At 48.1% G+C, this 14,927-nt stretch overlaps 1 protein-coding gene across 1 annotated transcript; it reads right to left on the bottom strand.

Annotated features, from left to right (window-relative positions):
- Nucleotides 1–573: 573 nt before the first annotated feature.
- LOC144153522 (palmitoyltransferase ZDHHC15A-like) lies at nt 574–11,902 on the bottom strand. The gene is made up of 3 exons (XM_077685153.1): nt 11,667–11,902; nt 10,933–11,268; nt 574–1,270 (listed from the first exon to the last, which is right to left on the bottom strand). The coding sequence occupies exons 1-3, from the start codon at nt 11,900–11,902 to the stop codon at nt 772–774; spliced, it is 1,071 nt and encodes a 356-aa protein (XP_077541279.1). The 3' UTR covers nt 574–771.
- Nucleotides 11,903–14,927: the final 3,025 nt, after the last annotated feature.

The raw sequence follows: 14,927 nt of genomic DNA, 5'->3' as shown, positions 1-14,927 counted from the left end.
TTCCTTCGCACTCAACTTATCTCCCTGAAGAGTGCCGCATTCTATGGACTCCTGGCAATTGTGGGTTGGCCGGCAATGAAACGGCGCACGACGCGGCCCGAGAAGTGATACACCGGGCCATTGCCCCCGACCGGCCTACTCTAACACTGGATACCCACCCCCTACTCACCCATAACGACGTTCTCACACATAAGCTCTCTCGCTGCACCTTCCCGCCACCTCACCACTCTATATAACAAAGCCGACGAAATCACTCTCCGCGAGCATCAAACCCGGACCCGAACACTTCCATTGCTTTTGTACGTTGTTTTTGTGCGGTGCTTGTAAACCCTTGTGCCATAGAACGAGTGCAGGCTGTACGTCTTCGGTGCAAATTGTTTTATTATAAGCCTCAGATCGTATTCCTTATCAAATCTGTTTACTAACACATGACATTTATATATTAACATAAAATTGCTACCGGTAACGTAAGCAACAAAAGATAATGTTAGAATTTCCTACCTACTTTAGGCGTATGTGTGGTCCCAGAAAAAAACCTTTGGCGTGCATGATATGAAGTATATTTAACGCCATTGCATTTGAATGCCTTAAAAAGCGAACATCATGTGCGGTTTTCTTGAAAGCAGAAACTCACTACATATTCAACATTCTTTTACAACACGTGTTTTTCATAATTTATTCATACGGTACGTTATATACGCGAAATCCTCTATGCTATGAATCCTTGAATTACAAGTCTTCGGCGATGAAAAAGCAGGCTTTTTATGTGATTTACGGCAGATCTGCCACAGAATGGCTCTGGTCCTCCTCAACACTAGGCCGGGGATGCAGCCTGGTTGGGAAGTGCACCCCGTCGCCAGGAGTGGTGAAGACTGGGACGAGCCACAGCAGCTTTCGGCGGCCGAACACTTGGACAAAGTTTTCGTAGCAGCCGACGTCGAACGAGTCCTCGGGGTTCCTAAAAATTGGTCCGCGCATGGTTTCCAGCGTCGTCTCGTTGCTGAGCACCATGCTGATGTGGGAGCACAGGAAGGTTCCCAGGGTCAGTGCGAAAACAGCACCCACGAGCACGATGGCGGTGACGTGTAGGGCGGCGGCCGTCACACCTGGCTGCCCTTGCCACGAATGCACCACGTGGCCCGCTGTTGTGGCGACGGCGAAGACGCACAGGAGCACAACATAGAAGAGGGTCAGCAGGAAGAACTTGTGGGTAGTGAAGGAGATGCAGTTGTTAAACCAGGGGCAGTGGTGGTCCATCTTGGGGATGCACCTGCAAGGTGGAAAGGTATTGGTAGACGTTGAAATGGGGGTGTTCCACTGGCTTTTGAAAACTTGGCTAGACCACTTGCCACAGTGTGCTTGTGCAACATTTTTCTTTGTACAGCTTGTTGTTGTGCTAGTTGGATAGAAAAAGAATAGAAAAGGATAAAAAAGCTACATCGTTGCTACCTTCACCTGTTGTTTCTAACCAAATTGTCATTGTTAACGAGATTTTAGATGTGTTTTGACGAGTTGGAAAAGGCCTCTCTTTTACGTATGAGATGCCAAGCGATGGTTGCCTGACGTTTTTAGATATTAAGCTTACGTTTTTGTGGAACCATATTTGTTGGTTTTACATGCCAAGGGCACGCAACGGTTTGTTGCCCCATGGGTCTGCACACTCAGACTGTCAAAAGAGCGGTTGCCATGGCCTGTCTTCAAGGAGCGCTTATGAAGTCCTGCCACCACAAGGTTCATGAAAGTTTCGTCGCCCAGTTGTATAGGTCGATGACGGCTGGCTTCCCTTTGATGGTCTTGATAGCGGTGGCCGAGTCGTTGCTGCAAATGGCCAAGTGCAGCGGAACCCGTGAGGGTGACGCCTCTAAGTGCGAAAACCCAGTGGTATTACCGTATGTCTACAGAGTGGCGCACAACATGAAGAATGTAGCCAACAGGCCCCGGTAGTACCGGCCGTGAGTTGAATGAAGCCTTTTTTATCCGTAAAAACCATGAAAACTGTGCGAGCGAAACTTCTGCTAGTTGTACGGAAGTGAGTTTGAATTTTTAGACAGGATGGTGCATTAATAAAATAATAAAAGGAAAAGGGGGCAAAATTGGCTGATTTTTGCGCATGTGCAATAGATGCTACATATTAATTTTCGTTTTTTCAATAAAGCTAGTTGTGAGTCTGTGCCCGTCTTGTCCCTCTCTTATGGTCTTGTCTCTCGCGCGCGGTTTTTTCACCATAGAAAATACACATTTTCTTTCCTCCCTTCTTTCCGTCTTATGTGAAAAAGATCGGGATAATCGATGTGGAACGAAAAGCGGGATCCTGATACATTTCGAGAGAAGGAAAACTGACCCAGTCGGAAAAAACAACAAACACTTCCGTGGCACAGCAGAAATTTTTGTTGTACAACAGGAATATCTGTCGTAGAACAGGGATCTCTGCTGCGACTACAGGATGGTCTGTTGTGCGACAGGAATCTCTCGTGTAGAACTGCAGAATGTCTGTCGGACAATAGACATTTCTGTTTTACAAATGACAGAGTGTCCCATTCCCTTACAGGACCATCCTGTCGTATTTCCTGCTGCATTTTTCGAACTGGGGGGGGGGGTGGCAATGTCACAATGCGTGGTTATGTAGATGCGCATGAACATCCCAGCGTTCTTTGTCATCAATATCACCACAAGCAATCTTTGTCGATGCTGCTGCTGATGATGATGGATTGATGGACGTACTTATGTAGGAAAAAAATTTGTTGATTGGGACTAGAGTGAGCGAGAATTTGGGAGGGATTCAAACAGGCCCTAAAAAGCGAATCAGAAAAACGGGGTTGAAGCTGTTTACGGGCGCTGCGGTCATTAACCCTCCATTCATGTCCCAGCGGTACAATTTTCACTTCCAAGCAAAACTCCTGGGTTTGAATGACAGTCAGGTCTTATTTTTATGCATTAATTTGCTTGCATAGACAATTAAGTTTCTGTAGTGATACTTGTTTTATAAACGCTCACTCGACAATACACAGAAACGAGTCATTTAAATTCCAGCAGGAACCTGTCAGTTTTCCCTAGATGCTATACGCATACTACTGCGATATAATAATCTCTCTACATCTACAGCGACTCTGCAATATAAGCACATCGCGAAGGAACACAAAACCTATTGATAGCTTTACTTAGTTACTGCTTTCCGGATTGCTATTATCAAGAAAAGCACGTGCGTTTTTCATAAATAGCACACAGGCGTAACATACTGAGAGGGTAAATGTTAACTAAAAACTGTCTAAAGAAATGCTTGATCCCTCTTTCATAGGAACCGGTAAAACACGAAAGTGAAATAATCCTTCACAAGAGCAGTTGAATGTTTATTGTGCATAGATATGAACTTGCAAATTGCTATTTATATTGCGTCGGTACGGCACCCTTAAACGCATCAATGTTAGAAACTGGATGGCACGAGTGGGAGCATTGCGTAAATACAACTGAAACCGCAATCGCTCGCAGTCCGTCTGTGCGAACGAAACCAAACGGGTTGCCAGCGAATCGTTTGGTGAACACACGGTCCGCTGTAGCGAAAGGAGCAGCAGACCGTGTCATGAGCGGGATATCCGCAAGTCGGCTTCTCCGCAGCTTACGATGCGCGTCCCCCGCACATGTAGGGGCTGGCATCGAGGCGCCAACTGTTGGCGGTCATTAGTGTCATGATGCACTGCTTCGATTCGCCTCTCCTAGATGGGTGCACCATCTGAAGGGAAGGATATTAAGGCGCGTTCACCGTCCTATTTGCGCGTTTGTTCATAGCGCAGTTGCGAGCACGTTTAGTACCTCCCGTTGCCGCGAAAGAGTTCGCGGCGCGCACCCCGGCGCAGCCACGTCAATCCAAATTTTTACGGCGATGCCATTTCTGTGACGGATATGACGTTTCTCAGATATTGGTGGACCCCGGCATAAAACACTTTCGTGTTAGAATGGGTGAAGATTACAATACGTCTTAATAAAAATTAGTGCGCAGCGCTAACTGCAGTCTTCTCGTCATGGCGCATAGCTTTGGCGTATTAGGAAGTTCTCGCGTGATCAGCGAAGGCACGGCGGCGCGAACTACTGCCGTTGTGTTACAGCGCGTCGCCGTCAACGAGCATGTTGCATGTTGTAGTGAATCGTGTTTGAATCTCCCGCGAAAATGTCACATGGTTGGGTGAGCCACATAACGAGGAGGACGCGAAGCACACCCATCGGTTGATTGATTTGAATGTGTGACGTGCCGGCGCTACACATAATTAATTTTGACCACGTGGGGATCCTTAACGCGCGCCGAATTCTCGACCACACGGCGTCTTCGCTTTTTGCCTCCACCAGAAAAGCGGCATACGCGGCTGGGAACCGAACCCGCATCCTTGGGCTCAGCACCAAACGCCTTAGCCACTGAGCCACCGCGGCTGGTCGCACATCCTCCGGTTGCCTCAGTCGTCGTTCAGCACTTATTCCTGAGAGCTGCAATGCGCTGAGGAAGCGCTCACTCGTGGATTATCTCTACATAGCGACAGGAAGCCTCTGCGTCCGCGGTGCGAACTGCGTCTCAGGAGCTGAACGCATATCATCGTCGAGCGCACGACGGCACGTGCTGCTGCGGCGTCATCTCGCAGAGCGTCACCACCGCCCCGCATCTCTCATTGCCTGCCCCTCCAACTTGCGCCACCTCTTCCTCCGCCGTTCTCTTTCTGCCTTCGCTCGTTCGGTAACGCCGCTGACGGCGATGTCAAACCGCAGTAGCGGCCGCCAAAGTGATGCACACTAAAAGGCGCTGGTGCGTTAATTTTTTTGTGAAATCATTTTCTTGCTATGTCCGTCGAAAATGCAGCGTCCATGGCACACAAAATCGCCCAGAGATGGCAAACAAATTAGCCGGCTGTTAAACGAATAAAAGGTTGGTGAACGATTGCTCAAGATGACGTCACATCTTTCAGCTCCTGTACAGGAGCTATAGTATGTGACTAAAGTAACTAACTGCGTAGATTATGCGCTCCGTGGGATTTGAACCAGGGTCCTCTCGGATGGGAGGCAAGCACGGAACCCTGATCCACCTCTAGATGACTAAATAAAACATAGAGAAAAGGATTTGGCCTTTGATTTGGAAGCGTGTGTTAAAGACGTGTGCTCAGTTCTCAGCGTGGAAATTAGACACCAAACAATGAGTTGAGTAGCAAAGCACGGTCCTACTAATGGCGTGTATGGGGGGCCAACAAGGGCGATTGGCCGACCTTCTCGTCCATAGTAACCGATAAGAGAAGGAAACGCCGCACAGGGAAAGGGAAGACGACGACGATGATGACGATGAGCAGGTCCATGCGTACCGCAGCACACGCGCCACTGTCGGATGCACCAGGTCATTTCCCGGCACAGAACGACCGCGCTGATTTCTGCGCGACACCTGTTCTGCAAATGTCGTCGGTGCGGTGTTCGCGGTGATGAAATGAAATGAAATGACTTTATTTTCCATAAAAGAAATATTTTTATGGAGGACATTTAGGGCAAAAAGTGGCGGGTAGGCAACTTCACTAGCCCTGAAATCTATGTTGACAGGGAACAGTGGAGCAATCACACTGAATAAAAAATGAAAAAAAAAGAGACAGAGGAGAGAGACAGAGAATAAAAACAAAAGAAAGCAACGAAATAAAACTAACAAAAAAACCAACTACATGTTAGGTGCCAATCGGTAATTTAGCAGGTTATGAATGTTCAAGGACTGACTCATTGGAAAAATGGTTCAGTATGGGCATTGAACGGTAGCCTAAAAAGTGCGCAAATGAACTTATTCTGCAAGAGATAGATTCGGTTGATATTGGTGACCGTAGTAGTACCCCCCACCAGGCTGCAGTAGTTTAGGTGGCTTGCGAGCACAGCATTGTAAAGTAGCAGTTTAATACAATAAGGTATATGACACAGCGAATAAATATAGCCAGTGATTCTCAAAAGCTTACTTACAAGGAAGTCAACATGATTAGACCAAGACATGTGTTTATCAACGGATATGCCTGGTGTTTCATTGAATCTAAAAGTTCAATGGTTTGGCAAGCAATTTTAATACCGCTTTGCAGGAAACATTTCTTGTTTACGGGATGAAATAGTGTAGCCTTTGTTTTCTTGGCGTTCATGGTTTGACCATTTGACTCAGACCACTTCTGCAATTTTGCAAGTGCAGTAATAGCAAGGGACATTAATTTTCCAGCGTTATCAGAAAAAATAGTAGAGTAATATCATCAGCGTAAATAATGAATTTGGTATCTGAGTCAATATCAAGAAGGTTGTTCACATATATGCAAAAAAGAAGGGGGATCTAATATGCTACCCTGAGGAACACCAGCTACTATTCTACGTGGCTCAGAAAATGCTCTTTTTACTTTGACAAAATAGATAAGAAATACGATTTTACAAATACAAATACAAATAACACATTTGCGGATACGATTTGAAGAGGTCATGGGCAACGCCACGGATACCATAATGGTCAAGTTTTGGCAACAACAACGAGTGATCGATGCAGTCGAAAGCCTTACTAAAATCCACAAACACACCGAGTGTCAACAAGTGACGTTCGACGCTGTTCAGAATGAATTCTTTTGAAATTCAGAATGAAATGAAATGACTCTGAACTGTCTCCATCCGCAACAGCTGTGTGACATGGCGGCGGACACTAGACCGGCTTGTTCCTTCCAGCATTCCACACCGACACTCTCTCATTCACTGCACCATAAAAAGTGCTTAGGTGGCCTATACCTTTATTGAAAATACCGGTGCACTGATACCCGATCACAGCTGATGCGCTAAAACAACATATGCTCAAATTCCTTAGAAAGAAATATCAAGAACAAATAGTTTACACCTCACACCGGATCATTAAAACGTAAGTGCATCTGGGTATTGCCATAACACAATTTGCGTCCATTCAAAACGAGGTAATTTTTAATGGCTCGAGCGATTACGCCATCCCTCAAGCACATCGATGGTTCACGTAGAGTTGTGTGAACAATTAGACGCTGAGATGACAAGCGTAGGTATACAATGGCGGCTGTACGTAGAGGAAGTACGCTATTTTTTTTTTTTGCCCATTGCGGAACCACAGTTTGCACTTTTGACTTTAAGGTCCAAATAACGCGCGAGTTCGAGTATTCGCTGCTCTTGTATGAAACGATATTCCAAGTGTAATGGTCGGGCTAGTGGTTAGGATAACTTGATTATCATCTTTTGGTGAAATTCTGGAAAACAGTTGTGACGGTTTTTTGGGCGAGATTATTTTTCCTCCTGCTGTAAGCCACCTGCCTGGGACACTGGGATAGTGCGAGTACATACATTAACAGCACCTCTCATGTTTAGGTTGTCGCAGGACCCGTTCACGGCGCGCGCTGATTTGGCGCCAAAGAAGCGCCGGTGGGAGGAGCACTCGCGCGCTTGCTGAATTCTTGCGTTGAACCGAATTTAAGCAATTAAATGAAAGACATACAGGCCGTGAGTTGTCTTTGTGTCACAAAACGTAGCATGTTAAGATGTATCCTTTGCAGGAGAAAACCTGGCGTTTGAAACCAATTTCGAGACAGAATTCGAGACGGAATTTCGAGACGGAAGGTATGAAATGATTCTCGTCATCTCGGCGGGCTTGTTGCTTGCGATCGCCTAGTGTCACTAGATCCTGCGTAACCTTCAAAGATAATCTGCAAACATAACCTTTACCACGAGCACATGGAGGGGGGTGTACCATTGTTCACAGGCCCCTTATTATCCATAATTCAGTTTCGATGCTGAGCGCTCGGTGCTGAGGCCATGGCTGTCGTCTGGAACAGAAATCATCTGGTTACAGATGGACTTCAATTCCAGTGATTCCATGCTGAGTGTTGTTGGTGTTTTTGGCCACGGACATGATACCGTCGGGGGGGTAGAGGTATGCAACTTTGCCGTAAAAGTCTCGTGTCTGAAGCACGATGCGTTCTACGACGAGGCTTTGGAAAACGAGTTTCCCGGTGTTTTAGTACCGTGACTACATGAGACGACGACAGGAGACGCCCACAGCCCGAGCTCCTAAAGGGTTTTGCCCCTAATATACGCTTGCCGGGATTGCAGCCTCGGTCTTTTGCATGGGAGGCGAGTATTCTATACACTACCGCAGGGCGTGAACGAACGCAGCGTTCCTAAGCGGCTATGCCGTCATTTTTTGCCTGACTTTTAATACATGGGCCCTATGTGGTGCTTGACCCACTCTGTTCTTACAGTTTATTACTCTAATTGAAATCAGGCCGACATCGCGTACTCGGACAAAAGCAATTACCTTATTTTTGCGATTCCAAGCACCCCCCCCCCCCATTTTAAGCTCCCTGCCCCACTTTCAGAAAAACAATTTGGAAAAAAGTTTGCATGCGAATATTAGCACACCCCCTTTTCTAAGAAACCATCGCAAGGTGGATTTGGGACGCGTGTGTGATGAGGTGTCGCTGCAAAAAATCGAGAGGCCAATCCACCGAACTCCACGGGTGTAGCCGACAAAAAGACGCAAGGTACAAGGAAGAGGAGGAAGGCGAAGCTGTTCGTTCTCGGCGGCGGGAAGACGGCCACCCTCGCGGTGTAGGCCCGAGGACCGTCGCCGCTCTCCCGTCTGAGCCACTGCCCGGGCTGCCGACGAGACGACCAGAAGCGGCAGCGAGGCCGCACCGTGGCGCCGGCCCAAGCCATTCGTCCCGCCGCTAGCCATCGGTCACCGTTCCTTGCCAGCGAGGCACCGGTTCGATGCCGGCAGCAACCTGCTCCGTCGTCCGACCGTACTCATCGTCCACTACCGAGAGGTCGCTCTCCGATTCATCACTGCACGACGGTCTCGCCTCTACGAATGTCGCAAGTGTGTGAATAGTGCTTTCTGTGTTCACCCTCGTTCGCCCCTGAGTGTGTTTCCGCGTCGACTCCGTGCGTGCGCTTGTGTCCATTCCGCTGTGTACATCTTACGTTAATATACTTGTGTGTGTTTGGTTGCCAGAACATAGTCCAGGCTTGTGACTTTCTACGCGGGCCGGCCCAACATTCATTACAGCGTGTTAGCGGATCCAAGTTGACGTTGAGACCAGCTCATTTATGAAGTGTTGAAATAAAATCACTTCGACGGAACAGAAAACCTGCTGTGGGTACAAAAAACGGCGGCTCAAACTGTGCAACGGACTCGAGTGGTAGTGAGGGTGACCGAGAATCATACGTAGGCATGGGTTCACTGTGTGTGCAGATTTTTTTCGAATGTTCGCCAAATGAAACGTTATTCCTTGCGCTGGTCCCGTCGAGTTACCGTTACAAGAAAAGCGTGGGCGTAGGTTGTGGGGGGGGGGGGGGAGGAGGGGGGTAATTTTTGTTTTTCGAATCCAAGCATTTCCCGTCATATTGGGCATCGCGATCGTTGAAAAATAGGGGGTGGTTAGAATCGAGTGAATACGGTAATCGGATCGATGTGCCCGCGGAAATTGTTCAGATGTGAAAAGGGAAGACTGCAAGCCGTATGCGGCGAATTATTCTTGCGCTGTCCTTGAAACAGTTCTAGCCTCTGTACGCTGTGAAATTTGTAATATTGTAAAGACCGCCTTCTTTGGTTTCGCGAGGCATAAGTTCCGAGGGATAATGCTTGCGGAACGTAGCATAACGCATCTGGGGCGAGTGCAGCACTTTACAGCGTTTTTCATAAAGCTCGTGGCGTTGTGCTGAATATCAGAGACATGCGGCCATGGCTACATTTATTGTGCAGCTGAATCCACTAAAAGGCCGTTTTTGTGTGCTCTTCTAGCTTGTGAAGCAAAACAAGTCGAGTTAAATTATATACGCGGTACTGATGGCGGCCCCGAATAGGCGATGACCTCCTCCCCGTCCCTTTTTCTAGTTCGTTTTATCTCCGTTTACAGGATCGGACGTGACTGGCGCCTGGGACCCGGTGTTCGGTTGCGGGTTGTTTGATGCTTTCCGAAATCATCGTCTTCGAAATTATCAAGGGTTGTCAGTCCTGGCGCGGCCGGACTGACAACCCGCACTGACGTCCGGACTGGCATGGGAAGCAGGTGGTCCTGAAAATTCTAGGGGCGCTTTTATCGTTATTGTTGTCTTAGCTGTGAACTCTGTCTGCTGCACCAGCAAAACACAGAACGATGCCAGGGCAGAACATTGCGATTTGGACGGACACCATGATCAACATTAAATTCCGAAAAAATGGGATCGAAAGCGACGTGAAGCGAAACTTTTATTGTGGAATATTTGGGTTGAAATAGTCTTGCGCGCGACATTTTTTGAGTGTGTTATATTGATGGGCGTAGTGGCGTATTTTTAAAACGGTGAGCAGTGCGAGTGCATTGACGGATACGAGACGTAACGAGGAACGTTCAACGCCTCGATATCCCTGGTGAAGGCGACAGCAGCAGTAAGCGCAGAGACCGTGATATAACATACGCATGAACCGGGGCTCCCACCAGTCGATCTACAGCAGGCCCCGTAGACGCGGAACTGAGTGGCCAGCCTTACCTGGTGTAACTTCCTCCGCGCCCTCCACACGTAGCTTTCCTGACACCGCGGAAGCCATGCCGCGTGGCCAGCCTTATCTAGTGTTAGATAAAGCCCAGTGGCGCATGGGGTAAGGATTCCACGTATTCTGCAACGTCGACTGGCGCCTGTGCTGTGGCTTCTTGTGAACGTCTGCTTAAGCGCCTCAATCTTAACAACAAATACTCGGGAAAGTTGCAACGCTAAAACTACTAAAGGCTGCCTGGCGGAAGCGGCGGCGGCCGAGACACGGGGAGGCGAGCGTTATGTCTTGCAGGGTACCCAACGGCGCACAGGGCCACAAATCAGCAGCAGGCGCCACAGAAGAAGCAGCAGTGATCTCGAGAACGCGAGGGAAGAACGGTTTACAAGTTGTTTTCGCAGGCGTGAGGAAGGCGCTACCTGCGGCACGAGGAGCAGTGGTGGCACCTGTCGGGCTTGATGCGTCGGCACCACTCGCAGTAGCGCACGGTGCCGTCCAGGTCCACGGTGCGGACGCCCCGCGCATTGCCCAGCTTGTCGAGCAGGCGGCTCCGCGCCTGGCCGGGGCCGCACTGGGCCAGCGCCCGCTGCTCCGTCGCACTCAGCGTGTACAGCGCCGGTATGGAACCCTGGGCTGCCAGAGTCGTGGCCGCGAACGACCTGCACGTTGTACAGACGGCGTCCGGCGCAAAGATGAGTGGCTTTGCCTCCTGCGTCAGAGATGTTGGCCCCAAATAATGTGGGCCCCTCCCACGGCTGTGGAAGCCCAGTGCGAATCGAATGCAGCCGCGGGCAGGGTTCAGCTGGCAAAAAGTATGCGCAGCTTTTGTCTCCGCGTGGCGCATGGGTATTCATACTTCGTTCCGAAAAGCTCAGGTGGGAGAATTCGAGCCGATATCTGCTTTGGTTTGGAACAGTGGTCGTGTGCGGTCTCAAGCGCAATTGACTGCCGCGGGGGCTTCTAGGCGTTAGAGCTCCACGCATTCGTTTACCCTCACCGTGCGGCGGATTGTCACTGTTCTGGCTTTCGGGCATCATCGGGGATCGTGCGCGACACCCGAATAACTAGGCTCATAAGTGCGGTAGCTTGCTCGCGTGGCACCAGTGAGACACGCAGAAGGGATTATTAGGAGGTCAGGGAGAGGCCCATTTACCATAGGCACAGGAAGAGCAGCACGTGGAAGCCGAACGCGTAGGCCATAGCCCTGGGCTGGTTGTCCTGCGAGACAAGGTTGCAGTAGACGAGGACGTAGGCGTAGTAGGCCCACGAGAAGATGCCGGCGGCCAGGAGAGGAAGTCCCCAGCTCAGAAGGCGAAAGAGACAGAAAAATCCCTCCTTGCAGCAGCCCCCCGCACCGCTGCTGGATGGTCGCTGTTCCGGACGCGGCATAGAGCAGCTTCTTCTCCGTCTTCCAGAATATGATGATGATTGTTATGCGCCTGAAAAATTAAGTGCTCTCTGTCACGCTCCTCAGCTTCTCCTTGCGGGCATTATTTTTCGTCTGTTCAGTCAAACCTTGCCCTAGCACCACAAAATCTCGAAGCGATACCTTCGTCGGAAATCTATGCTATGGGCTCCGGCGATCCTCTAAATCTGTTTTCAAGTGACCTTGACGCCTGTTTTTTAACTTGGTTTGGGTATTGTTATGTAAACATGTAAGACGGCACTAAGACGGCAATATAAAAAACGACAAGAGATATAAAAAACAATATAAAAAACGACACGGATGCTTAGGGAAAACGAATGTGTCCGATTGTATTGTGCAGGCATTTTTGAACGTTCTTTTTTTTTGTAAAAAAAAGGTGTGCGTTAGAATCATGCAAATACGGTATTATGTTGTCACCTACAGCTTTTCCTCTTTTCATGCTCAAAGAGCCTTTCCTACTTCGTCTTTGGTTACTAGTGGGCTAAGCTTGTAGGCTTAACTGCTGCCCATGGCCTCACGTCTTAAGCGTATGGTCGGATGTAAACCGGTCCCGTTACTTTTGTTATTTCGTGCATGTTGTCTGTAATGGCTCCCTAGTCCTCTCTGAGTGCATACATTCTGTCTTTGCCGATGGCTAGCTTCCTATTGGTTGCTTTCAAGCTTCCTCCTATTTGGAGCGTTACCTCAATCACTGCCTTGTTGTGCGAACCAAAGTCGTTAGTCTTACTTCATTAATCAATTGTGACAGCTTGGCTAATTCAGTTTAATCCACCGCACTGGGCACTGTCATGTTCACACGTTTCGCAATCAGTTCCTTTTCTTTATGAGTTAGTTTTCTGGTTTTTTAGCTACAGGCTACTTCTCCCACAGCTGCTTCTGATTTGGGAATTGCCGTTTTTAGGTTGTAATTTAGCATGTCTGCAGTATCCTCACTCTCCCCTGTTGGAAGCACGAATTTTTTTGAATGGTCATTTTAAAGTCGTGCGCCCTGCCTCTGACTGACGCCATGCTGGGTTTTCTTTTTCCTTTCTTTTTTCTTTCTCTTTCTTTCTTTCGCTTTTCTTTCTTTCGCTTTTGAGATTCAGCCTTACTTTGCACCTAACCATCCTATGATCGCTGCCTCAAATATTCTACGTCCTCACCAATTCCTGCGTTGTCACTTAAAATGAAATCAATTTTGTTTTTCGTTTTAGCGTTGGGGCCTTGCCATGTCCATTTCCTATTCCTTCGTTTGCAGAAGGATGTGTTCATGAACCGCAGGTTATTTCTCTCTGCAAATCCCACCAACGTATCTCCTCGGCTGTTGCAATTGTCTCTTCCGAAGTTGTCCACTGACCTTTCTCCCTTTTTCTTGTTACCGACCTCTGCGTTAAAGTCTTCCATCACAATCGCGAACTGTATTGTTGTCTTCTTCATTGCTGATTCGACGTCCTCGTAGAAACTATTTATGGCTTCATCATCATAGCTGGTTCTTGGTGCATAGGCCTGTACTATCTTCAACCTGTATCGCTTGTTTAGCTTGATCACAACAGCCGCGACGATGTCGCTAATGCTAAAAATATTCCTCCACGTTCTCTTCTATTTATCTGTGGATGAAGAATACAACCCGTTCCTATTTGTTTCTTTTATGCCCTCTGTATCACAGAATATGCCTGCTAGTGAGATCCATGAAGCCTTCTCCTGTACTCCTAACTTCGCCAAAGGCAATAATATCGCACTTTGTTGTGTTGCGTAATGTCGTTCTGTTCATGCCACCAGGTGACGTAAAGTACAAAGGTGGCCATCATCATCATCTTGCCGCTGTGCCTGTACTCTGCTGTAAATGTACTCTTCTGTAAATACTGTACTCTCCTTAAAATCAGACGTTCTATCAGGCCTTGAAGTAAACCAGAGAACGGTGGGACGTTTCGCCTTTGGCGCGCATGGAAAAACAACTAACGAAGCAGTTCAGGGAGATATGGGCTGGGGGTAGTTTGAAGTTAGAGAAGCTCAGAGTAAAATATGCTTTGAGATGAGGTTGAGGGCAATGGATCAACGAAGGTGGGCAGCTAAGGTTTTTAGGTACCTATACTTGAAAAGCGTGGACACGCAGTGGTTAAGAAAGACTAGAAGGCTAACGATGAGATACGGAAAGAACAGTGGGGAATCCAAAACAGCCAAGGTAACCAAAAAAGAGGCAAGGCAGATTTAAACGAACAAATGGAGGGAAAAAATGGAAGCTGAAACGTTGTTAGAGGTGTACAGGGCTGAGAAATTGAACATCAGAAAGGAAAATTTCTACGATAATTCCCAGGGCAGTGCTTTGCTTTCTGAGGCTAGAGCAGGTAGCCTGCGAACTAAGAGTTTTGTGAAGAAGTATTCACAAAATGATGGGGTATGCGTGGTCTGCGGAAAAAAAAACAGAAACTATGCGGCACATAGTGTTAGAATGTGAGGATATCCATCCAAATCTACATGAAGGGAATATTGGGCTTCCAGAAGCCCTAGGATTTAAGGGTATCACAGAGGAAGTTAACTTCAAGGCTGTCGAGGGGACGAAAAGGAGATTAGAATGCTGGTGGACGAAAAACAGAGAGGGGAATATTGCCTAGGACAGTTACCACCTGTAACAGGGGGAAAAAAGTATTTCGGGCCTAATAAGCTTTAGTGCCTGCCCGAAGCAGCGCTAGTATTAAACCAAGAGTGTAAAACATGGTTATATTAGTTCTTTTTTGTAAGATGACATGTCATCACCCCGCTTCAAAGGGGAAACCGATAGCAATCATCATCATCATCAGTCAATTGCCAGTATCATAATCAGTAACCGCAGCCCGGTTATAAATAGCATGTTACAAGAATAAAGGTCTCTTTTCCGTGGGTACGAGGTAGCGTCTGCATCCCTCTTCCAAGTATGGTGACTCGGTGGGCGGCGGATACAACATAATGGCGAGGAGGTAACCCTTTTAGGGTGCGGGCGGAAGACCACGTCACTACTTAAGTACGGCATAC

The sequence above is a fragment of the Haemaphysalis longicornis genome, unplaced genomic scaffold (assembly GCF_048455015.1).
Source record: "Haemaphysalis longicornis isolate Haplotype H1 unplaced genomic scaffold, Haemaphysalis longicornis Haplotype H1 scaffold_9, whole genome shotgun sequence".
Classification (NCBI taxonomy): domain Eukaryota; kingdom Metazoa; phylum Arthropoda; class Arachnida; order Ixodida; family Ixodidae; genus Haemaphysalis; species Haemaphysalis longicornis.
This window is presented reverse-complemented; position numbering and strand designations above follow the sequence as displayed.